This window comes from Macrobrachium nipponense, chromosome 15 (genome assembly GCF_015104395.2).
Source record: "Macrobrachium nipponense isolate FS-2020 chromosome 15, ASM1510439v2, whole genome shotgun sequence".
NCBI lineage: Eukaryota > Metazoa > Arthropoda > Malacostraca > Decapoda > Palaemonidae > Macrobrachium > Macrobrachium nipponense.
The window spans coordinates 38,534,707-38,560,263 of NC_087208.1; the positions used below are offsets into that span (position 1 = coordinate 38,534,707).

The 25,557-nt window shown below is 40.1% G+C and overlaps 1 protein-coding gene across 3 annotated transcripts in view; it reads left to right on the forward strand.

Annotated features, from left to right (window-relative positions):
* LOC135227103 (neuropathy target esterase sws-like) overlaps window positions 1-25,557 on the forward strand; it is a 97,946-nt gene that overhangs the window by 55,710 nt on the left and 16,679 nt on the right. For 2 of the 3 annotated variants that reach the window (XM_064266961.1, XM_064266963.1), the window contains one exon: window positions 9,790-9,906. In XM_064266961.1, coding sequence (XP_064123031.1) covers window positions 9,790-9,906 — 117 coding nt within the window. Of the gene's footprint in view, window positions 1-9,789; window positions 9,907-19,347; window positions 19,465-25,557 lie in introns of all 3 variants that reach the window. The other variant, XM_064266962.1, reaches the window with a different exon arrangement.

A 25,557-nucleotide genomic window follows, 5' to 3' on the forward strand; every position in this document is an offset into this window, starting at 1 on the left:
GAGTCACTACAAGTAGATTTATATCTTTTGACCTTGGAATAATTAAGGCACAACATACATTGCCTGCATGAGGTGTGTACTAGTTTGCAGGAACATTTAAGTATGAACGTAATTGTGAAGAAGGATTTACAGTATGTGGTAGGCAGGAAAATTAAAATTTTGTATTGTGAAATGATGCAAGTATATCTGGGTTTTCTTCAGAGCTGTGCTCTGATTAAAGTTTAAAAAATATTTAGTGCATGGCTTCTTGATTGCTTGAGTATATGGTGTTAATTAAAGGTACTTTATTACCCATCAAGACTTAAGAAAACTGATTTGATTTTGATTAAAATCGACCTTTCAGTTATCTCTTAAACTAGTGGAATAGGGGACGGGGATTGTCTTGTAGATCTATACAAATATTGACATAAAACTGTACAAGATTTCTGGTTCAAGTTTATTTGATTTCACAGTCTGTAGGTTTTTAAAATATCTCTCAAACCTAAAATTCATTATATTTTAAATGAAGCATTGCTTTATGAGATGCATTGATTTAAAAGCTTCCCTTAGTGTCTGTATGAAAGAAATTAAAGGATAACTGTTATTCCGTGTAATCAATTGCTTCTGCAGTATTTAGCGGCTGTGTCTTTCTCTGTGTTTGAGTGTTGTATCCATTTTGTATTTTGGAATGACACTTTTCTACTACTTCACTTGTATTCATGTTGCTACCCTGTAGCTTTATAGCTCTGCCAGCCCTTTTAGAAGTTGTATGTGTATGTACAGAGCACTATTAGGATATGAAGACAGAAACGCACATTATTTTTCATGTACTATGCACAGTTGATGTCTAGATTTCATTCTTGTGAAATGTGCATGGAACAATATTATTATGCCGTACCGAGTTGTTGATAGTTATGTTAAGATAAAGTAATCTTGTGTAACTAAATAGTAATTGGTAGCCCTAGTTCTTATATTAAGGAGGGAATATCATCTATTCAAAACGTTGCAAGTTAGTAATCTTTCAAAGAAAGCACTGCTTACAGTAAGCCTTGTGCAGCATACTGTATGTGGTACTGATGATTCATTGCAGTCCCTTTCTCTTCCTACTTAGCTGTCCAACTTCTTTAATATAATGCTTCAATTTTCACCTCCTTTGTAGAAAGTCATTTGGGTGAGCAATAAAAAGTCTATAAATGCAAGAATAGTGTTACAGTAATGAAACAATAGAAGAAGTGAATTGCATAGGAAGATAAGAATCATTTGAACTAAAAGTTCTATATTTGGATAAGCCCTTTAAGAACCAGCAATGTAACGCACAGGTGTGGTTGAATGGTACTTTGGAAATTGACCCTCTGAAATTTTTATATCAAATGACATAGAAAATTATTAAATTAATGAAAGATAGCCATTAACATCTAAAGTTGAGTAGCCTTTGGATGATGTCTGGAGGATCTGAGATGGGGGGTGGGAGTTTAAACTCTGTCCCTATAAAATTTGGGGTTTTTAAGGAAACTTTTCAATAAATAAATTTATAAATAGAAAATCCCAGTGAAGATGAGGCTCTGAAAAGATAAAAATATTTAAACAAAATCTTTGTGTTGCTATAGAAGATGATAGGTTTTGTTTTCCAGTTTTTAAATATTTCGTTTTAATAGTCTTAAATATTGTTTGTACAGAATTTAATATTGTAACATTTGCATTGTTTTGTATGCATCACATTGTTATTACTGTGCCATTGTAGGTATTAATGTTAGTTCATATGTTTGGAAGGAATCTGTAAAGGAAGGTTGAGAAAGCTCAGGATAGAACTGGCTGATGTATAATCTGTCACAGCTTTAGTTGCCTTTGAATTTTTTGTAGTGCTTATAAAAGACCTCTTTTAAGACTGATAGCTCCGCAAAATAAAATTTGGTGTCAAAGGGAACGTGGAGCTTTGAGAGACAGGGACCAGTATCCTCTTCCTTTTAGTGCAGTTTTATTATGGCATATATTTTCACCTCTTTCACTTGCACTGAAATCTCTTCTTGTCAAGGATGAACACGATAAATTGAAAGTGAAAATTTTATTTTTTATAGGTATTTATGGGAAAATTGGTACAGTGGGTTTATGTCAATCACAGCAGTAAAGTCATTTAGAGATAGAATTTTCTAACTTCAAATTAATAAGTCTTCAAAAACAGAGACGTAGAATAAGGACAATATACAGAAATTAACTTTCCTGCCAGTTGAGGATCTAAAATACTAGTAATCATGTAATACAAACTACTTACATAACACTAGACTACTACAGTATTAGAAAATAAGAGATGGCCATTGCTTAACACAAACATTTCCTTATACAGGCAGCCCCCGGTTATCGGCGGACTCGGTTAGTGGCGATCCAGTTTTATGGCGCTTGTCTAGTGCCTTGAAATTGGCGATTTATGGCGCCATAACGGGCTGAGTTCCATTTATAGGCACCTTATGGTGCCATAACATATCTAACAGAGGCACCATGAACCGAATATCAGTGCCATAAGTGCCATAAATTGCCAAGTTTTGGTTAATGGCAGGTTTCGCTTATCAGCGCTCCGCCAAGAACGGAACCCTCCGCAGATAACCGGTGACTGCCTGTACCATATATAAGACTGTGATCTATCATTGTTTTACAGCAGTCTTACTACTCATAGAGCAAATTGATGGTCATAAATTTCCTAGACACTGCATTCGTAGTTCAAAAGAATGTCCTCTTTTGGTTGGCAGCATTGCATATGCATTTTGCAGCGCCTCAGATTTCAGACAGAGAAAGTGCTTCAGTTTTTTATGTGTTTAGTACATAAGTAGGTTTTCATTTTCCCTAGGCTTTTTGCTCAATCATTTCTACATAATTACGGTATCAGTATTCTTCATCACCGGCACTTCCAGTATTACCTTCTTCATCTCTGGTACTTCTCCATTTTAGCCCCTCTCATCTTTTGCTAGGGCATTAAAGAAGACTTCAGTGAAGTTTCTATGAAGCTATTTTTTATATCCACTGATGGGGTTTTCATTTTTGCTGCCTTTGTGAAAATATTTAAAATTATTGAAATTATTTTTCCAAATAAGTTTTATATATTGCAATAGGCAGGCAGACAGGATGTGTGAGAGGGTTCCTTAGCTCCAGTTATGCTGGCTAGACAAAAAAAATTAGGTTCTTAACTCTCAGGAACTTGAGAATTCATGAGTCTCATGTGCATTCTGCCAACCAACAGACAGTTTTCTTTTGAGTTGGGAATGAAGTTTCTAGGAACTTCTTGGACTCTGATTTTGGGATAAATTATAATTCTGTTTTCAAAAAAAGTTAGATTTTATATTTATTTATTGTAATGAAGCTGAGCCTGTGATAGCTGCATGAATGACACTTGTTCGCAGAGCAAAAAACAAGCATGCATTATGAGTTTCCCTCTTGGGTGGTGACAGATCTTTCTCTCAAAGCACTAATATTGGAAGTGATTTGTTCTGTTTATTAAATTTTGTAGTAAAAAATTATTCATGATTAGTCTATTCATTCATATCTGACAGTGAGGTCTTGACACTGGGTCAGTGAGTGTTAGCAAATCCAAAACATATTCGTTATAATTTTCCTCTTTAACAGTAAACGAGACGTCTCTTCCATTCACTGGTAGTTAGTTGTCAGTGCACTAAAAAGCAAGATAACATTATGTATTTTTAGGAAGAGGCAGGCATTGTGGTGCAATTATCTAGCTTGAGCCAGATGCAAATAAGAAAGAGGGCACATAACATGAAGAAAGTAAAAAGATTCTCGTCTTGTAACCTGAGAGCAATCTGTGAATTGAATGGCTCATAGAAATAAAATGAACTTGGGAAAACCATATGCTTTGGCTGAAACTGTAATAGTACTTCGGCTAGGAGTAAAGTACCACATGATTATGTAATAGTACTTCAGCTAGGAGTAAAGTAACACCTGATTAAACATATGGTTATTCTTAGTTCATTTTGTTTCTATGGTTCTTTAATTCTAGTGTGAAGTTTGAATTGTTTAAATGAAAATGCAAATTATAAAAAATAAGACTTCATTCAGTATTCATGGAAGCAATTACTTTCTGCTCACAGATTTTGTTATAAATAAAGAGTTCTTGCATTTCTCGGGATAATATTTTCATGATGTAACTCTTCATTCCACTCGGAAACACCTTTTTTGGTAGATTGCCAATCATGGAATATACAAAATGTTGCTGAGAAACACTGTGGAGTTCAGTCTAACTCCTTTTTCTATCATACTGTTCATGGAGTCTTTTTGAGACATACAATATAAACTTTACATATAACATGACCCCTATAGTTTTACCATTCTTGACCTCTCTCCATCCTTATTTTCGTTTTTTTCTGCTATTTAAATCGGTGAAATTGTCTTAATTGAAAGCAACATTTTCCTTGTTCACTTGATTTTTCTCTTCCTCCTCATTTTAAAATTTTGTGAAATGCAGTTTATAATTTTTTATAAGTTGTTACAATACTTAATTTGCTATATGCAGTGCCAAGATAACTTGAATGTTTCTTGTTTTCAGTGCTTTTTGCATTGTTTTCTTGGGTGTTAGAGTGCTGTGGTTTTACATCCAGTATAGTGTGTGTGTGTATGTATGTATGTATCTTTGTATGTATGTGTAAACAAATATTAAATTGATACTGACAGTGTTGGTGTGCAGGGACAGCTACAGTTTCTCCCTCCTTGTCTGTCTTTCATCACAATTCCTATGACAACTTTGAAGGGATTTCAGTCACATTTAGCACAAAGGTAGACTATCTTGCAAAGATGTGTTTGAAGGGAGATGTTTCCATCTGTTTCATTTGTCTTGTCTGTCTGTCTGTGTATCCTTGTTTCTATTGAATATGTGTACTGGGCCCTTTCTTCATTTTCTTTAGTTTATTCATAGAACATCTTTTGTGGTTTACTAATTGTGAGTCATATGTCTGTAGGAGTAAGAACAAATTCACATTACTATAGGATTCAATTTTGGACTGATTAGTGTACTACTGTGATTTTGTTTCTCTCATAGCTGTCTTTGTGATTGTAAAGGATATTCTCTTCATGTGTTGACTTAAGACTAAACAGTAACTTATGCATTTTTGATACTTCCAGATCCAGCAGTCCATGTCAAAGTATCTGTTTGGTTAGGATCTCTATTCCATCTACAATTGAGCCATCAGGAGAGAGAGAGAGAGAGAGAGAGAGAGAGAGAGAGAGAGAGAGAGAGAGAGAGAGATGCATTACATTTATACTTTTTTTATGTTTCCTTGCTTTGGAGTGCATTTAGAGTATTGTGTGTCCTGCTTATCCTGTAGTTGTATTTTGTACTTTCAGTATGTTGCATTGCAGGTGACATAGAAATTTTCTTTTGCATTGTTGTTTTTTCTACTGTTGTAGTAATCGTCTCCCCATTTCATACTGTACTTTTCGTCCAAAAGTCTACCAACTACTGTCACTCTTCTGATTTGTAGTTAGAATAGCAGATATTTATTGTAGGAAACTGAAAACTTGTAGGATACAAGTTTTCAGTTGTTTTTTCTGAGCTTTGTTGGCTGAACTTGGTGGATGCTTTATAATTCATTCCATGTCACACTGCATTTGTTCCAGTGTTCGTAAGATTGTTGGCTTGGTTTTGTGAAGATAGCTGTCTTAGCTTTGTGGTGATAGTACTTGTGAGGTTAATTGAAAATTGAGTCCAAGTATTGTAGTTGTGATTAATTTCTTTGTGTATACAAAAAAGAACAGGGTTCGAGAACTTGTTGAATGTTTGAGAGGCGTGTTATTATACTCATGCTATGGTATTCAATTCTGGTGTCATTTTAAAGCAGAGTAGTTGTACTTTTTTTGAGGCTGAGATATGATTAAGAACAGAAACAAGACTCAACAACAGGTCAAAATAATAAGTTGAATATTGCTGAAAATACACATCCCGTCCTTGTTAGGGTCCTTGGGGTTGGAGTTGGAGTCAGAGGGTTAACAAAGAGCAATTTTATAATTGGTTTTGAGAATGTGCAGTGGTTAAACTAAAGCACATCACTGTACTGTGACCAGAAATTGTAAGTTAAAATCCACAATTATATTCTTAGAATAAATACGATATTTAAACAATTTATGTCAACAAGAAAAAATCAACCTTCAAATGTTTGTATGTACTACAGTTCTCAGTTGTAAATAGTCAGAAGCTTCCATTTTATAGCTGTTGTGCATTATTGAAGGTACTATTTACTCATAAAGCACATTTTATAGATTTTCATATAAATTAACTCAGATAGGACCATGTAGTTTCATTCATCAGAGTCAAAGGCTATAATACAAGTTATATTATAATTACCAGGTCACACTCAGGCAAATATAACCTTGCAAACAAGATTGTGTTATTGCATCACTAGCCAAGTTACTGAGATGGTGGGAAGATGCACATTACCTTGCTATGTTTTCAAGTTTCTCTGTATGTAGTGTTTGGGTTTGGGGTTTTGTCATCTTTCTTTTGCATAAAGTGTAATATCTGCAGAAGGCTCTTATGCTTTTTTTTTGGATGACTTGAAAAGCAGTAGTATTAAGGTTATTCCTTTGAAAGACTAGATTTATACACAGCCACCATGAAAAATAATTTTCATCATTCATCTGACATTAACGAGCATAATTAAAAAGAAAATTATCAGCAAAGCCAAGAAAATACAAATGCATTTCATCAGTGAAATACCTCTATGCCAAGAATCTGAGAAACTCACCTTAATGAAGCTGTTGCCTACCAGCATAGACCCTGTAGACTGAAGTTGCCGTAGTTTAAGTTAGGGTTGAGTGTAGAGCCTGCTGTGTACTGTTTTATATTAGTTTCTTTATAGCAACTCTTCAGCCTTGAACTTCCCTTCCATTCAGTTCTATCCAACAAATTCAAGTCTAACTTTGTTCCAATTAACTCTTAAAAGTGTTAAATCCTCTGATTGAGACTTGTGAAGGTTGAGAGTTATTAATTATTGGGAGAAAGGGGGGAGGGAATCTGATTTTATTTTTACTTTGCCTAGAGGATGGGTAGAGGAGAAACTTTAGAATTGGAGAGAAGAGCTGACTCAAAAATGAGAGCTGGATATGTTACCTTTTTCCTATTGCAAGAGAACTTTTTCCTTCAGAGTAGTTTGCAGAAGTACCAAAGAAAAGCTAGGACTGACACACTGGCCCACATTCTTCACCAGATGAATAAAAACAGGAGCATTCATAACACAATTCAGGAGAAAACATTTGATTAAAACAGGAGCATTCATAATACAATTGAGGAGAAAACATTTACATCCAATAAATGTGTATGAGCCACAATATTAAAACTTAGACAAAAGGCAGCTGTGTTGATGAACCATTTCTTAATATTATTATTGAATAATAAAGAGTGGTGGTTATTGGGGACTAGGGACTAGAGGAATGGAATATCGTGTTCCTCAGAGTAGTGTTTTTGGCACGTTACTTTTTGTAAATGTACAATATGTGGTTTGTTCTTGAAAAAAAGTTTGGGTTTGCAGATGATGCTAATCTCTCTGCATTGATCTCATCTCCTCATTATACATCCATAGTTGCTGAATCTCGTAACAGAGATATAGGTCATATTAGTGCATGATGCAAATTACGGAGGTTGAAGTTAAACTCAGACAAAATTCAAAGCATGATTGTTAGTAGACCTAGGACATTTGATTCCCCCCTCCTCCAGATATCCTCTTTACTGTCTTTCTTCAACTACTTACAACTCATTTAAAATTCTTGGTATTGTTCTCAGTTGAAAGTTCACCTTTGAGAAACATATCCTGAGTTGCAACAGTAATCTGTATTTTGAGAAAGTTTTTCAAGATTAGCTCAATTTGCATGTGCTCAAACACTGTCAAAATTCAAATCTTTTAAATTTAGATCATCCTAGGTTACACCAAGTGCCCCTTAGAACTAACTAGATATCCACCTAAAATAAGAATCCTTTTCTTATGTAAGGTTTAATACTGCATAGTTCTTTAGAAGTTTTAGTAGAAGTATGACCACATTGAGGGATGATCTCTTAATCTTTTTATTAAGGCAGACATACGTCTAACTTCATGGTTTATTTGCATTGTATAATTTTTTTTCCTATGATTTTACCTTATTTTTATGCTACTACTTTTTTTGTAGTTTATTCTTCTCTATTTTGTTTTTCACACTGGATTGGTTTCCCTACTAGGGTCCTTGTTTGTGTAATTCTGCTTTTCTAGTCAGAGTTGTCATTGGCCTTTTAAAAATAATAATACAATAGTAATAATAGTAACCAAGGTTGACACCTGACCTTTTTGTACCATAGTCTTCATCCCTTGAGGGAAATCTAGGAGAAAAGCTCTTACTTCACCCCACTGGGAATTCTCTTTAGTACCATACTACCACAGCCGTAAGCACTGTGTGAAGAAAATGATTGGGGATGGTGCAAAGATTGGATAACAGTGTTCTATAAAAAAAAATTTTCAAGGGGTGACTAGTTGTTTCTTAGATACGAAAGTTATACTCAAGAGCAAATGCCAGGAGTCTCTTGGCATTGGCTGAGGTTTTTTTGTTACCCGAGTGCATTTTTGTTCCAGATTCAGTACATATTTGTATCTATACCAAAGTAATTATTCCAAAATCACAGAGGCTTCTGGATTATGATTAAATTTATTAATATACTACTTGCTTCATCATTGGGCTTTACATATCGTATGCTGAAGTACAATACAGGTAGTCCCCGGTTTACAGTGGGGCTTCCATTCCCGACATGTCAAGTGGAACATAACAGTAATGATAAGAATAAATAATGGCACTGTGAGCCAAGCACCATAAAGTCGGAACGCTGTAAACCAAGACCACCGTAACTCGGGGACTGTCTGGTACTTTTGAAGTACAGTACAGTACAATGTACTATTTTCAACATAGCTACAACCAAAGTCTAAGAGCTGTATGCACTGCACTGAACAGATTGCTCAAGTTAGTGGCTAGTTGTTTAAGAGGAGAGTAAGTAGTATGCATTCTATACTGACTTTTCTTTCTGTAGGGAACATAGTTATTATGGCTGTATCTTTAAGGGGACTTCCATTTGAAGTTGAAGTTGTATTGTACAATTTTTATAGTTTGTGGTTTAGGAAGCTCCTTTTAGTTTCTGTAGCTCTTGTGGAACATATTTTAATACTCTTAATATCTTTATTTGTAAGGAAAACTCCATCTTATTCTTGTCATATTTGTAAGACAGATGTACTCCTTACTACTTAGCTAACTGTGTTGAGGAATAATTTTAAATGCATTGCTTTACAGTTTCTTAAAATCCTGATGCGACTCATAAAGCAGAAGGTTTTTTTGTGTGCAAGATTGTGATTTTGTACCTCTAGATGATTCAAGAGTTGATTTCTAAAAACTTAGAGTAGCAATAAACATTTTTTCTGATGCTTTCTCTTTTTTAAAGCAGTAGGTGAAAGTGTTCTGTATTACTGAAGCAGTTTAAAGCTCTCTCATAATCATTTTTTAATGATGATGCATTATTAACTTGTACAGTAGTGTTAAGGGTAAGATTATGCAAACTGAAGTTTGATTAATAATATATATATTTTTTTTACATTTTTGGCAGTGCTGACTTTAAAATGACTTTCGTTTGCTTTTACAAAACATAAATTTTACCCAAGCTGTTTAGTGCAGTGTCCCCCTTATGGTTCTTTTGTTGATTTTGCTACTAGCTATTATTATACAATATCTGTACAGTGATTAGCTGGTCAGTGTTAGCTGTTTTAGTGATGATAGCTGAGGAAATGTATTAAGCATCAGTGGGTATTGCAGGGACCACATGGAGGTACGTGCGAGCATCTATGTCCCTCTCGTGGTATATGCCACCTCTCTGCGATCCTCATGACGGGCACATGCTACTCGATGGCGGCTATGTCAACAACCTGCCAGGTATAGGTGTATCGGGGCAGTAATTATAGCACACTTAGTTTTGGGGTTTTGTACATCCAAGTTATGGTATAATTCACAATAACAAACTTGACAAAAATTGAGTTGCTTTTGAGATGAAGAGCTTTGAAATGTCATTGTCAGTAGACTCTTGGGAATACAGATTCAACATGGCATTTAATCCTTCGAGAAGCATTTCAGGGCTTCAGAGAGGACTCTCGTTCTTGCCAAGCACTTGCCCACATTTTCAAATCCAAGCTTCGTTGTCAGGGTTTTCAGTGGTCAAGACATGAGTAAGGAAAGTGAGTGAAATGACAAATTTAAAACAGTTGCTGACTTACAGATCTTGCATAATTTAAGCCTATTTTAGTCATTATGTGAAGTATTATGAACTAACGGAAGTTTTCCCTCTCTCTTTTTTTTGTTTTTCTAGCCCCAATTTTTGTTGCTGTGTTTAGGCAATATAATTGTATCATCATTTGTGTCTCTGCTTGCAGATTTTTCTCATGAAGGCAGACTTGCTAAGCATCCATCCCTCTGGCTTTTGATACTCTGTTATGTTCCTTCCTTTATTTTGTGTTTTCCAACAAACCCTACAGAGGTAATGCTGCATGTTCAAGTCCATGTGCCTTGTCCAGCTCACTGCTAACTTTATCCATGCATGTAGAAGTGAGTAATTGTAACTGTCATGTATGCAGGTCCATTCCTATAGTTGCCCCTTTCAATCTCTTACTTATTAGAAGACGAGGAAAATGTCTTTGCATGATTTTATTTTTAGGAGTGAAACGAGTGAAATAATTGATGTTAATCATCTCTGTTTGTTGGGGATGTTGGAACATATGTAGGATTGTCAATGTGTAAGTTTTGTCTTCTTTTCATCTATGTATAAAACAGGTTTTGACGAAGGAAAAACCTTTTTTTTGGTCATCGCTGCAAGTCCTCGAAGGAGTTGCTCCTCTTATGGAACCCTGGGGGGGAACCACAAGAGTAGCTTGCTTCTTTGAGGATGAACGGTGGTTGCGCTATCAAAAAGGGTCCTTTTCCAGTGTTTTTGATGCAGGCTATGACACTACGTACATTGTTTTTCAGTTTGAGGCTTGTGAAAATTGAGTTCATGTAACAGTACTAATTCTAAACTCACCCATGGCACCATTGGTCTTGTTCTTAGTGTGGAAGGAGAGATGGGAATGTTTGAAGAGTTGGAGGTTTTATCACGAGAATGTGGAAATTTCTTTTGTCCTGTGAACTTTTATGATTGTTTTTAATTTTTGTTTTGCATTCCCAAGAGTTTTAATGGGAGCACAGTCACTGAGACACCTGTAATTTTAATGTCTTATAATATTTGCTTGGTCTTGAGTGTTACTGATTATTAATCACGGTGAAAAACTCATTTTATTTTTAATAATGTTGGAATGCTGATGACACACATTTGATTAGTTGGTATATAATTATACCTAGATAAAGCTAAAAAAAAAAGTAGTACTTGTACTCACAGATTCACATCCATCTTTCGTTTAACTTTCATAAAATAGTTTTTTCTTATAAATAAAATTTGTTTTGAACATCAGCAAGGCCTTTCAGGTTAAAACCTTTTTGGTGGTGGTACAGATGTTTTTGTGATTATAGAGTTTTGTACATGAACTTTCCTGCCAGATATATACTTAGCTTACGTCTCTGACGTCACGACAGAATTCAAAACTCGCGGCAAATGCGACAGGTAGGTCAGGTGATCTACCCCCACCCACCCGCCGGCTGGCAGGTGTCTGAACCAATCCCCCCCCCTTTCCAGTCATAATTTTTCTGTCGCCGGTGCTGGAAACACCTGTTTCCAGTACCTCCGTCTTAGATTTTGGAAACTTCATTGCCGCTAAGTATCTTTATTGTCTTTTAATTTATTTACTTGGAATTGTGGCTAGATATACGCTATCTTAAATTGAATTTGAATTTGATTCATTTTTGTCATAAATATATCTGAATCTAGTTAGGCTAGTTTCAGAGGGTGTTGTCTGCAAAGATCAGGGTGTGGCTACCGAAAGCTTCGGTAGATCCGCACTTGGTATGCACGAGGGTATGAGTCTTGCTTCTTGGTTGAGATTTGTCATGTGAGGAGTGTGAGACTGTCTATTCCGTAAGGAAGACGTATGATTCGTATGTACGCAATTAATCAGTAAACATGTCTAATTCCGTAAGGAAAACGTATGATTCGTATGTACGCAATTAATCAGTAAACAAAAGTCAGGGTAGTGAACCTGCTAACCTTCCTGTAGACTTTTTTTTTTTTTTTGCCTAACCCTGTAGTATGGCCTACGGGTTATGAATTTGTCTGCGAGAGGTGATCGCTCTCCTTCATTGTTGTGAAGAGTGCTACTTCTGTTATTGTTTCTCATATAAACCCTGTAATGTTGCCTTCGGGCCCTAAACAGTGTCTGTAGAGGTTATTGCCCTTTCTCTAATACTCTTTCGATTCGTATCTTAGAATCGAAAGTGCTTGCTTTAGAGAGCAATAGCGAAGTGGCTAAGTGCAGTGACAGTGCCCCTTGTGTAGTGGAGGGTGCGTCAGATCGGCCTTATTTTCGCCTCTAGGCCGGGACCTCTGCTTGACTCCCAGGACCCGGGGAGAGAGCAGTCGAAATACGAAGGAGGGTTACGAGGAACCCCCACCGATCTGGCGTGCCTTCGGCAGTTTCTGATGAAAATCCCCAGACTGCCTAAGTGCGTGCACGTGCACGAATCCTGAAGGATTGCTTCTCGTCCTCCGAAGCGTCCTCCCCGCGCAGGGGTTGGAGCTTTCGGAAGGACTCGCGCCCTCTAAATAGAAGCTTTGTAGAGGAGGACGCTTCACGTCCTCTCTCTCTCTCTCGTTATGCGTTCCAGTGAGAAGTAAGAAGGCGAACGTCGCCTGATCACGTGTACGTCTTTCCACCCCCGAGAAATTATGAAAATGGAAGTCTTAGTAGCAGGACGCGAACGCTTTTGAGAGCGGACGTCCGAGTTTTGTTACTGTGAGAATAAGAAGGCGTTCCCTCGCCAGTCGCCCCTCGTATTCTCGCACGATCGACCCTTCTCCTGAGACTGTTTCGTGCAGTCGGATTTCTCTCCGAAAATGTATCTCGCTTGTTTTTTGACGCCTGTCAGGAGCGTGACGCTTTTCTGCACGCTTCTTTTGACGCTCGGCTTGGACGGGACGTTCGGATGGACGCCAGGCGCGCGCGGGTGCACGCCAAGCGCGCACCAGTGGACGCCGAGCGCACTCCGCGCGCGCCAGTGGACGCCGAGCGTGCTCGCTGCTGGCCAGTGGACGCCGAGCGTAGCTCACTGCTCGCCAGTGGACGCCGAGCGCGCGCGCCATCGCACGCCAGGTGTGTCGTCTGGCTGAACTTTTCTATTGAACTCTTCAAGCTCTTGTTTACGAATTTGGGCCTCAAGAATTTTTACCTCTACCTTCGGTGATACCTTATACCTCACATGCAAAGAATGTGAAGTAAGCAGTGCTTCGGAGGAAGCTTAAAGTGAACAGACAACTTCGTCTTCGAAACCCAGCAAGACCTCGGGTTTCGTGAATTCAAGAGATCTCTGTCAATATTTTATTGCTTTTCGCAAAGGTGGTGGATGGAGTTAAGGAAAGCTCTAGGGAAGATCTCGTTTTCTCTACCGCAGTCAAGACTTTGCGATAAGGCAGTTACGGGTTAGGTAAAACGGCTCGATGTCCTGCACGTCAGGACTCTCGGCAATGTTCAGTAGGAGTCTTGCAAAGGTACTCATCAAAAGGACGCTCTTCAGGAAAGCGCAAGATAGGACTTCTTTTGCCATACTGCCAATAAATTTTAAGCTTTAGCAGGCTTTAGTTGTGATACGGGAGAGGAAGCTGGTTGGAGAATTTCTTCCTCTTCCCAGGATAATTTTGCAAGTTTTTTAGCCCATCTGAAAGGGTTTTTTCAGATGATAGGTTTGTTAGTTTCTTTCTAGTCGGGACTACGCTGCCGAACTTGAACATCGTCGTTCACCCTGCCGTAAGCCTAGTCTCTTAACAGGATTCTTGCCCCTTCCTCGTTTGAGACGGGAATCGGAAAAATAAAATGCTCGACTTCCTGGATTACGTTTTGTCAATTCAGTGACTTTCCCCCATTGACAATATACTATCGTTTTGTCAAGTAAGTGGGTACCCATCCCCTCATTGACAAAATATCTCTTTGTCCGTAAATGGATTAGTTCTCATTGACAAACATCTCATTAACTTGATATTGCGTAAGCGAATAAGCTCTTTTTGACAAGATTCGGAAGAGCTCTCATTCGTCATTCGCAGACTCGTACAAGAAATAGACTTGTAGACTACGTCAATAAACGCTTATGTCCAATAACATAAGAAGCTTGAGCTGACTGCTTCGATTCTCTTAAGTTTTGTTCATGAAACTTGCCTGTCAGATATGTATGTAGCTGTATTTCCGAATTCAGCTATATATATATATATATATCTGCCAGGTAAGTATGAACAAACTTTATTGTATCATAACAATCATTTTGCTTTGCGTTATTTTATTTCTGGTTGGTTGGTTCAAGTCATATACGCTTGCTGTAGTTACCTCTTCGAATGGCAACCGAGAGGTCTATTGTCTAGCTTTAAGAACATTTAATCCGTTACTCCCTGCAGCCTTCCAGGAGTTTCCGATTTATCTTTTACCGTTGTATGGTAGTGTTCTGACGACACAAACGCATCTATATATTTAGCGTTTTCTGTTTCGCCTAAATATACCAGCTTGAGAGTCTATCTGCTCAAAAAATAACGGACTATTTCTTCGTAGAATAGGGTAGCTGGCAACCCAGACATAAAGTTAAGAGACGACATTCGTAAGCTGCTGGCTGCTGCTGTCACGCTGTCTCTGTCCTCCAGTCCAACTGAGCCACCAGTAACAGATCGTGCGCTGTCATGCGCGGTAGGTTACGTCTCTCTCTCTCTTGCGGGATTGGCTGACTAACCGTATCTCTGTTGCTGGCGGTTACGTCTCTCCTGCGGGATTGACTGACTAACTGTATCTCTGTCCTACAATCACGGACTTTAGCCTAAGATTGAAGGGATTTCTTACGTGAATGAATAAACGTTGCATTCGTTTTGCCTTACTATGTTCAACAGAGTTATCTCTTAATCCTTTCGGTGCTCGTTACCGCACGGTATAGAACTACGAGTCTACCGCAACATTGCACTTTTATATGCTCTCCTGCTTAGGCAAAGCGCAGCCTTATTAGGGAAGTAAGCATACTCGGGGAGGGAATGGATGAGCTTGCTGGGGACCATTTCCTTCCTGAAGAAGTTTTGTTTCCCCGAATAGACTGCAATTAAGATCACAGTTTTTTTCCGACCGGGAAAGACTGAAATATTATTCAAGATCTAGGAATGATTCTGAACATCTCTCAGTGCGTCTATCACCTGAGGTGATAGAAAGAAGGTGCCGCATATCTGGATAGTGGGTTTCAAATGTCCTGGATCTTAATCTGAAAGAAGTAAAGCGATTCGGTAGTCCCTCCAGTCCTCGAAACGAGTTTTTGGGAAACCAGTGGTCCAGATCAACTCTGATATTCCACAGCTCTCTCATATCTTAAGAAGTATCTTCTCTCGGTCCCTGTTCGAGTTTACGAGAAAGAGCCTATTATAACAACAGGCGTAGAATGTAACGATCCTCTAGAGGTTCGTTACAGGATTGCAAAAGTCCGTACGAATCGTCTCGATCGACGGCAGCAACTATTGACTTCCGAGTGGAATATTTCTTTAGAAGTAAGTTGAGAGTTGTGGAGACTTTAGGGACGCCCTTTCATTCTTCTCTTCGATATGTTGAGGACGAAGAGGCTTCTTCTTCTTTGCTCCCTTATTCTCGATCCGGATCGGTACCATTAAACGCCATCCTATGATATTGAACGGGGATGGATGTTTAGTCTTTTTTTTTCCCCTTTTTCAATCGCTTAGGAAATGTAATAAGAGGATTTATGACGTCACAGGGAGCGACAATGACGCTGATCGCCCCATGTTGGCCTTCAGGATCCTGGATTCACAGAAGTCACATACTTCCTAGTTCACTTTCCAAGGACTTTTTCCGGAGAGTCGTTCTACTCTAACTCGAAAGGTACCTATAACCTCTCCGCTCTGAGTCTGACTACGTTCAGACTATCGAGAGGTTGACAGGAATAAGATTACCGTCTTCCTTTTCCGTCTGAAGAATGGGATAAGCTGGCAGTCACAACTATTAAAGAATATGCAAATATGTTGTTGACGGCCTTTGGGTGCTCAGAGATTTGCGTCTGTCAAACAACAAAGCCCTTCACGATTTTTGAGTTCTGTGGAATCTCGAATCTCGCTCACCATCTACTTTTTGTCTCACCTGTTTTTCTCGAGTCAGACACATCGTGCGAGATCAGGCGACATATAGTAGCCCTGAGTTTCTTGTTGACGAAGTCGGTTGCGTTTATACACCCCCGATGATCGTGTAACATGAGACCAGGTTGGACTGTCAGGCATTCTTCCTTCGGGACTGAATCGCCTTTTTGCTCCTCGCTCCTTTCTCCTGGCACCAGAAGCTCGAGTCAGGAGTTGATTCGCTGACGACGTTGGGTTACGTTGATACACCCCCAAGGTTTGCTTAGATTGAATCGCCCAGGCAGTCCAGACACTCATCCTTCAGCGAAGAATAGTGCCTTATGGTCTTCAGGGTACAGCCTTGCTGTCCTTGATTCGTCTGACTGGTCAACTGGTCGGTCACCTGACTTTAGTACAGACGGACTGACTGTGCATGTCCAGATCGAAGCTTTCAATATGGAACTTAGACGTAGTCTGAAGTTCTTGATGTCAAAGCATTCGAACCTCTCTTACCTGTTAACTTCTTGCATGTGATCAGGAAGGCCTTCTTCTAACCACCCTAGATACGACAAAGAGGGTTAGTGAGATTTTAAGCCATCGTCACAAGTTTTGGCTTTGGAGAACACAAGGCGGTGTGCTCTCTAAGCCTTCTGTTGTGGCCTAAGAATGGAAACCCGTTTTGTCCTTGGGCCAGGAGCTTGGAATCAAGGATGGCACAAGTTAGTGGGCAGGAGCCAGAGAGAGTCCTGTGCCCTGTCGGGTCTCAAGTTTTATCTACATAAAACTCAAGAAAGTCGAAGTCATTCGGGCAATCTGCAGTGTTTCCGAAAAAGACCAGACTTGCCCATATCGAAGAACACCCTGGCTTTAGTGTTAAGGAGTTGCTTTCAAAAAATGCTCCCCCCCCCCCCCCCCACCCCCTTCATTGTGTTTGCACAAAGATTTGAAATCTTTTATCTGAATGCTCACCCGGAGGATGGGGCGCGGCCTCGGAAGCATTTCAACAGAGCATGGCACTCAGCAACATCCTGAGTACCATGTTTTAGCGAAGCAACTCTTCACTTCACACTCCCTGCGAGATGTGAAGATGGCATATGAGATCTGTGCTCGCTAGGGCATACGTGTCTGCAGACACAATCTTGGGGGCAAGAAGTACCACTCATCCTATCCTGTAGAAAATGGTTAGGAAGAGCTCTTAATTTAGTAGTTGAGTCGCCGACAACGGTGACTTCTTAACTCTTAAGCCTTAGTTAACACACCTTAACTTTGGCTAGGTGGGTCAGGTGGTGATATATATTTTTATATATATATTTATTTTACTTCTTAGCCCTCATGGTATGGTCAATATGGTCTAGTCACGTCGTGGTCTCGCCCCTGTTGACAGATCATCTGGAGTGCACCAGCTATATAGGTCTCTACCTCGCTGGCAACTCTAGTAGCACAAGCAGACTTACGCGGCAGTAACCACGAAGTCAGCTATGCTAACAGGTAAGGAATCAAGATATCAATTATCTGCATATATATGTTTCCTAAAATCTTCTATTCTGTCTACTCACCACCAAAGGTGGGATTCAGCTATATATATATCTGACATGTAAGTTTCATGAACAAAATGATATTGTAATGATACAATTAAGTTTGTTCATACTTACCTGGCAGATATATATAATCAAGTACCACCCACCTCCCCTCAGGAGACAGTGGAAATAAAATTATTTGAATAGAAAAATGGGAATGATTCCTGATACCCGCCTCCCAGCGGCGGGAATGGGTACTAACCAACCTGACTCCCACTGCGTGTGTCGTAAGTTTTTAAAATTCTGTCGACTTCAGAAAATACAGCTATATATATAATCTGCCCAGGTAAGTATGAACAAACTTAATTGTATCATTACAATATCATTTTTGTGATTATAGAGTTTTTCAAGGTATGTGATTGAATTTATCTCACATTTACAAATATAATGCTTTAACATTTAATAATAAAATTATGTTATTTTTATATTGGTTTGAAAATTGGTAAAAAAATGAAGTTGAAAATCTATGTTCATTTCCTCATGATAATTGCCATTCAAATAGATTTTCAAATACCATTCCTAATTGACATTTGTCTTAATATTTTTTTGGCGGTAACCAGAATAAGTAGTAGGAGAAGGTGCATAGCTGTTATGATTGCTACTTGAGTGGCACTTTTTAAGGCCAACAGAATCCATAACCAAATACTTTTATATACATGTAAACCAGCCTGAGAAGAGTCTACATGAGACTCGGAGGTCTGGAAAAACTAACCCCTATTAATAATAATAATAATATATACATGTATATATACTAATGCTCTGGTACAGTACTATATGGTAAAATGAAACAAATGAATTCCAAGCTATTTGGCAGATTTGTTCATGTTTGTACCATCAGCGTTTTAGTGTCGAGTAGATTCATACCTTATAAAGTATTTCATATTTTTCTTCTTTGTTTTTGCATGTAGGTCATTTTAAAGACTGAAAGTTACCACTTATCGGTGCTTTTGTTAGTATAGTTTCAGGTTGCTATTATGCAAAACCTACTTGGACTTCTTTGCTAGAGCACTTTCAGTTGCTTTTGATACAGGAATGTGTTGGTAATAACTTTTAGGCAGGTTTCATGAAGTAAGATTGTGCTATGTTTTTTGTTTATTTGTTATATCAATTTATTTATCAGTGATAAGGCAGATTTATGTCTTTTGTTGTAGTAGGTAATATGCAGGGTCTTTGTGTTGCAGCTTATATGAAAGTATTGTGATAATTGGTGGAGGTTTCGTTATTTCTCTACCTCTTGTAGGCTGTCTTGTACAGGTAAATGTCATATTGTTACATATTGTTGGGCATTTTACACTTTTAGTCTGGTAAATCTTCTTAATGAAAAGATGGATGTATGTATTGTATTTAATAACAAATATTTCTCATCAAAGTTGCAGTACCATTTTTTGCAATTGGAAGATTTCACTTGCACACATAATGCATTGCAAGTTTCATCAAACTGCATGTTATCTTGGCTAAACTGTAGATCATGCCAGCCAGACACTACTGCTCCTGATGAGAGTTTTGTGCCCCCTTTCATGGCAGGCGCTGTTTGGCGCTATGTTCGAGCTTCAATGTCGATAGCTATGCTGCTCCCTCCGTTGCCAGACCCCGTTGACGGCCACTTATTAGTTGATGGCTGCTACATCAATAACGTCCCAGGTAAGGTAGTGAGGTAAATTCAGTATAGGACATGCTGCTACCTGAAACCAGTCGATATGCAAGTTGAGAATCGTGCATTTTATAGTTACGTTTAGCAAATTTATGCTGGTAACCTCACATTGAGTAAGTACATGCAGTGTATATTAATTTTGTTGCATCACCAGATTGTTGTATTTGTCCTTTCCAAAATTATTCTTAAAAATTCTCTGTTTTCATTCATTTTTATGAGGAAAAAATTTTTAATGATGACTTGGAGTTACTTGTTTTTATGAAAAATTGTCTTTATTTTATTAAGATTAGATATTTGCAGCTACATATATTGACTAGGGATGATTGTAATGTATAGCTAAGGATTCTGTAATTTTACATTAAAATGCTATAAAGAGGCTGCTGATATTAGTTTTACCAATTGGTCATAGAGTATATAGTGTTTCATTGATAACCAGGAACCCACATTGACCAATTATGTCATGACGCCAGTGTAGTGCACAGTAAAAGTCCTTAGATGAAATGAACTTGGGTGATTCATGAAAAATGTCATTTTGCGATGTACATACTTTATAGTACTGTATTAATGTGGATGATATAATACATATAGTACTATATTCAGAATCGGTGGTTCAATGTTAAAAAAATCTTAAGAGATACGGTGTATCTTTGGGTTTCATAAACTTGTTACTTTTGACAGTCTATCCATCTTTTTATCCTCGGAAAAACAAAAGATGGAGGTTCTGTGCTCCTGGTTGGGTAGTGCTTTCATATTTGCTTACTGTACTTCAGATCCCTAGTGTGCAACTGCCTCACTCATCATGTTCCTGTTGATCAGTTTTAGCAGATTAAACCCCCCCCCCTCCCCCGCCCTTATGGATTGTTCAGGATGCTCTTTTCAATTTCCATCTAATTTCTTCTTTTCATCACTTCCTATTCATTAAATTAATATGACTGTAAGTGTGTGCAAGGACTTGCATAACCAAGCTTGAGGCTTTATTAAGTGTCATGCTGGCTAAGTTGTTATTTGCAGTGAACTCTTAAGTATTATCAGTCTCGCTTTCATCTCTCTTCAGGATCTGAAGTTATTGTTACCCCATTGCTTACTCTGTAAGCTGGTCATATATTTGAAAGAAAAGGTTCAGATAAGTTTTGGTCACTTTGCCTCAAAAAATGGCTTGGACTTTTCTACATACATTTTTAAAGCAGCTTTGTTGACATTTTCTGTTTTTCAGTTAAGTAAATAATACGCTCAGATGTTTTGCATTAACAACGGTCACCTTGATGTTTCCAGTTTGCTTGAAGAAGAGAATCATCGATTGTGGTAGGAGAGGGAAGGGGTTGGTTGGATGCTGGTTTTTTCCTATCAGCTTGCAGGGCCTGTGGTTGGCGATTGGTTGTGGTTCTTCATTTGCCATCCTAGTTTTTCCCATGTCCATATGTATTGTTCTTTGTTGTCCAGTAATATATTCAGAACTTTACTAGAGTTTTTGTGACATTAGTGATGTGAAAGGTTATAGTCTTACATTTTAAGTCTTCAGAATATTTACACATTTATGGTGAAATCTTTTAATTAAGAATTTCAGAAGTACTGTAAGTGATCTCTTTTATTTTTTGATATATGAAGTAATGTGAAGGGTTTGGTAAGGCTGTAGTGCTACTTTCTGTAGAAGTAAATTTGTAATTGAAAGCATTTCTCAGGTCTGTTATCATAACTGTAAGTGGTGAATAGTTTATTCATTTCCAGAAAAAGACTGAAATGTCTGCACTGATGCATTTGTTAAGAAGCTGACCTTTTAAGCTCACTGAGTAAATATATGAAAAATTTGCTCACAGTAAATCTTTACAGTACAGGGGGTCCTCGAGTTACGATGTTGATCCGTTCTTACGATGCGTCGTAACACGATTTCAGCGTAAGTCGGAACATTGAAAATACCACATGATTTAATGTAAATACCTATCAATAACAACGAGAGAACAATTCCTTACCTTTATTAGTTTGATTGGCTTGCACACTGGAGAGGAAGCTGCGGTGCTGAGAGACTGGGGGAGGTTAGTGAAGAGACGAAAAAGAACTCCTCCAGAAGTTTGCTGGAGATGCTGAGGCATGGTGATTCAATTATTAGACCAACCCCTTTACGCGCCGCCTTTTTGCTTAGTTATCACTGTCGCTTTCATAGGAGCAGATCCTTTCACATGTTCAACGATGCGCTCTTTATCTTTGATAATGGTAGCAACGGTCGAACGGCTAAGGCCAAGCGAGCGGCCAATGTTTGTTGGCGTTTCTCCCTTCTCAGATCGCTTTATAATGTCCACTTTAATTTCCATGGTGATGGCCTTTCTTTTCTTCGATGCACTACCATCAGAAGAGTCCGCCTTGCGCTTGGGAGCCATAACAAAGAGCAAAAAGTTACAAAAACGATACAACACGAGGGAGAGAGAGGCAGTGTAAACAACCAAAATGGCGTATGGGCGAGGAATGAGCGTAGCGAAGCGACGCCGTCCTCTCCCCCACAAAGCGTATTCTTCCGCCGTGCGCCCGGAACTAGTTCGCGTTTGTTTACGTTGCTTACGACGCTAAACCGCGTAAGACGGAACGACGCAAAATATTATTTTTGTACATGAACTTTCCTGTCAGATATATACTTAGCTATACGTCTCTGACGTCACGACAGAATTCAAACTCGCGGCACACGCGACAGGTAGGTCAGGTGATCTACCTTACCCGCCGCTGGGTGGCGGCTGTAAGAACCAATCTCCCTTTCCAGCCAGAATTTTTCTGTCGCCGGTGACGACTACACCTGTGGTTGTTACCTCCTGACAGCTTTATTCAATTCTCGTTGCCGTGGATTTATTTGGACTGACTTTCGGTGAAGTACCTGATCTTGTTGGCTTGGCATACGCATTTGTGGATTGTTTTTGGATATTGATTTGGATTTTTCTTTGATTTCGAGATGTCTGAGTTAGAGGTTAAGAAATCTTCTATGTTTAGGGTGTGCTCTATGGATGAATGCAAGGTGAGACTACCGAAAGCTACGGTAGATCCTCACACAGTTTGCTTTAAATGTAGAGGGAAAGAATGTTCTTTTTTGTTAACCCGTGTAATGAGTGTGAGAAGTTGGATGAGGGTGAATGGAAGGCTCTTTCTTCCTACTTGAGGAAGTTAGAGAAAGACAGGGTGAGAAAGGCTTCGTCTAGGAGTTCTAGTAAGTCTCGTATTAGCGAGGTAGAAGAAAATCCTGTTGTAGCATTAGAACCTTCTCCAGTTTCAGCTCCTGCGCCCTGCATCGAACCTAAGGATACGACTACGGAAGTGGCAACCATGAGAGCCACGATCCTTAGCATGGAAAAGAAGATTCGTTCGTTGCAAGGTAAGAGTAGTGAAGGTGAATTGTGCAGTGACCCCAGTGTAGTGGAGGGTGCGTCTGATCGGCTCCTTAATGCTTCCAGGCCTAGACCTCTTCCAGACTCCCAGTCCCAGTGGAGGAGGAAAGTCAACAGCCGCAGGAAGGTTAGGGAGAACTCCCACCGATCAGGCGTCCCCTCGGTAGATCCTGATGCTCGTACCCAGGCTGCCCTTGTTCGCGCGAAGAAGGAGGTATTGCGCCAATGCTCTTCTTCTTCTCACCTTCGCCTAGAAGAGGATGGAGCGCCTCGGATTCTCCGCGACCGCTGAAGAGAGCCTGGAAGCTCCTGGCGCCTTTCCTTCCAGCCCGGAAGTTTTTCCAGAAGAGCCGGAGTAGAGATCAAGAAACCCAGGAGGGAGCAGGAGTTCTCGCCTCATAGTAGGCTTTGAGCCTCTTCTCCGGTGGAGGATTTTGCAAGATCTCCAGCTCGAATTCTTGCTGGACTGCAAGCGCAGATTTCGGCGCTGGCGGGCTCCTTGGCAGGAGGAACGCGTCGGAAGACGTCTCTCTCCCTGTCAAGAAGTCTAGGATTCCTTCGCCTGTGTTACCGTCTCAGTCAGAGTCGGTTCTCTCTCCTGTATCAGCGGATGGAAGGAGGCGCTCTTCCCTCGGCAGGCGCTTGTCGTCTTCCAGGCGTCAATCGCCCAAGAAGCTTTCTCCTGGTGACTACATCTCTCCAGTAAGAAGGGATCTAGCGCCTAGTAGGCGTTCGTCTAAAGACAGGCGTACAGGCGCACTTCTTTAGAGAAGGCTAACTGCCCTCGTAAAGAAGCGGAGGGTTCTTCAGTGGATGAAGTTGAACCTTCAGAAGAGGATTTGGTGAAGGACTCGTCAGTTTCGTCCTATAAGATCCTTACAGATCTCCTTCTTCAAGAGTTTGGAGACTCCCTTACTCCCGTCGCTCCTCCGTCTCCTCTCTCTTTATTCTCGACTTCGAAGAAGACGAAAGTTTCCTCTTGTGTGAGGATGAAGCCAACCATCTCAATGAAGAAGGCTTTGAGAGGTTTTGGTGATTGGCTGCTTTCTAAGGAAGAGAAAAGAAAGACTGTGTTTTCTTTCCCTCCTTCCAAGCTTACGGGCAGACTGGGATTTTGGTACGAGTCTGGAGAACCCCTAGGCCTGGGTCTTCCTTCATCGGCGGATGCGGACTTCTCTTCTCTGGTAGATGCAAAGGACTCATTCGAGAGGAGCTCTCCAGAAACTTTGGCTTCCCCTGATAGGCGCCAGTCCGCTACTAGACACTCTAAAGACAGGCGTACAGCCTCGTCTTCTCGCTCATTTCCGAAGATCCTTCATTCTCCGGATAAGAGAGCCTACTCTTTGATGGATTCGTCAAGAGACAGGATCTCGCCTTTTGTTAGGCGCCTTGAGCCTAGTAGGCGCTACTCCCCAAGTAGACGCTCTCCCGCTCCCAAGCGTGGTGCGGAGGATAGGCGCTTTTCTCCTGATAGGCGGCGGCTCTCCTTTTAGCCGCTCTGTTCAGGACAGGCGTGTAGAGCCTGAAAGATATGTCTCTTATGGGAGACTACCTTTTGAAGAGAGAGACAAGTCTGGATCGAAGTTTGTGGAGCATGGTAGACGCCGGTCTCCTAGTAGGCGACCTTCTCCAGGGTTTCGCTCTCCTGTAAGTAGGCGCCAAGAGCCTAGTAGGCGTTCGCCTCATGGTAGGCGCAGCTCGCCTGGCAGCCACTCTCCTTTGAACAGGCGCATGGATCCTGAGAAGCGCCTTGAGCATAGTAGGCTCTCCTCTCCTAGCAGGCGCTCCCCTTTGGAAGCCCGGAATTCTAGGAGTAGGATTAAGGATCAAAGAGCACGCACTCATCAGAGTAGGACACGACGCTCGGCTCTTTTGTCTGCTAAGACTACCTGGGCTATGAACGAGCTTGACCACCTGCTGAAGGGAATGTTTAGAGTCTTGGAAGTCTTCAACTTCCTTGACTGGTCTTTGGGGGTCTTGGCTAAGAAGACTCAGAACCCGGATGCTATTTCGCCAGAAGATCTCAACAGTGTTCTAACGTGCATTGATAAAGCAGTTAGAGATGGATCGAGCGAAATAGCCTCCCTGTTTGGAGCAGGGATCCTTAAGAAGAGATCAGTCTTCTGCTCTTTTCTGACTAAGTCTGTTTCGCATGCCCAAAGAGCCTCTCTTCTGTATTCGCAGCTCTCGCCTCTGCTATTTCCGAAGAAGATAATACAGGACATCTCAGGATCTATCTCTGCAAAGGCGACTCAGGACATGCTCGCGCAGTCGGCACGGAAGCCTAGGACTCCTCCAGACGAAGACGAAGAAGGAGACTCCAGCTAGACAGAAGCCCTTTCGAGGGGGCCCTCCTTCTAGAGCCTCTACCTCGAGAGGTAATAGACCTTTCAAGAGAGGTAGATCCTTCTCACGCTCTGTCAGAGCTAAGAAGTAGGGAAGTAGTCCTCCAAACACCAGTAGGTGCCAGACTTCTAAGATTCTCGGAAGGCCTGTGCAAAGAAGAGGAGCGGACAACTGGTCCCTCTCGATTATCCGGAAAGGATATCTGATTCCCTTTACGGAAAGACCACCGTTGACAACGACTCCGAGGGAGTTGGTGGCCAGGTACAGGGATCCCATCATGAGCCTTGCTTTAACACAAGCAGTGGAACAAATGTTCGAGAAAGAGGCTATAGAGCTAGTGAGCGACCCTTGCTCAGCGGGCTTTTACAACCGCCT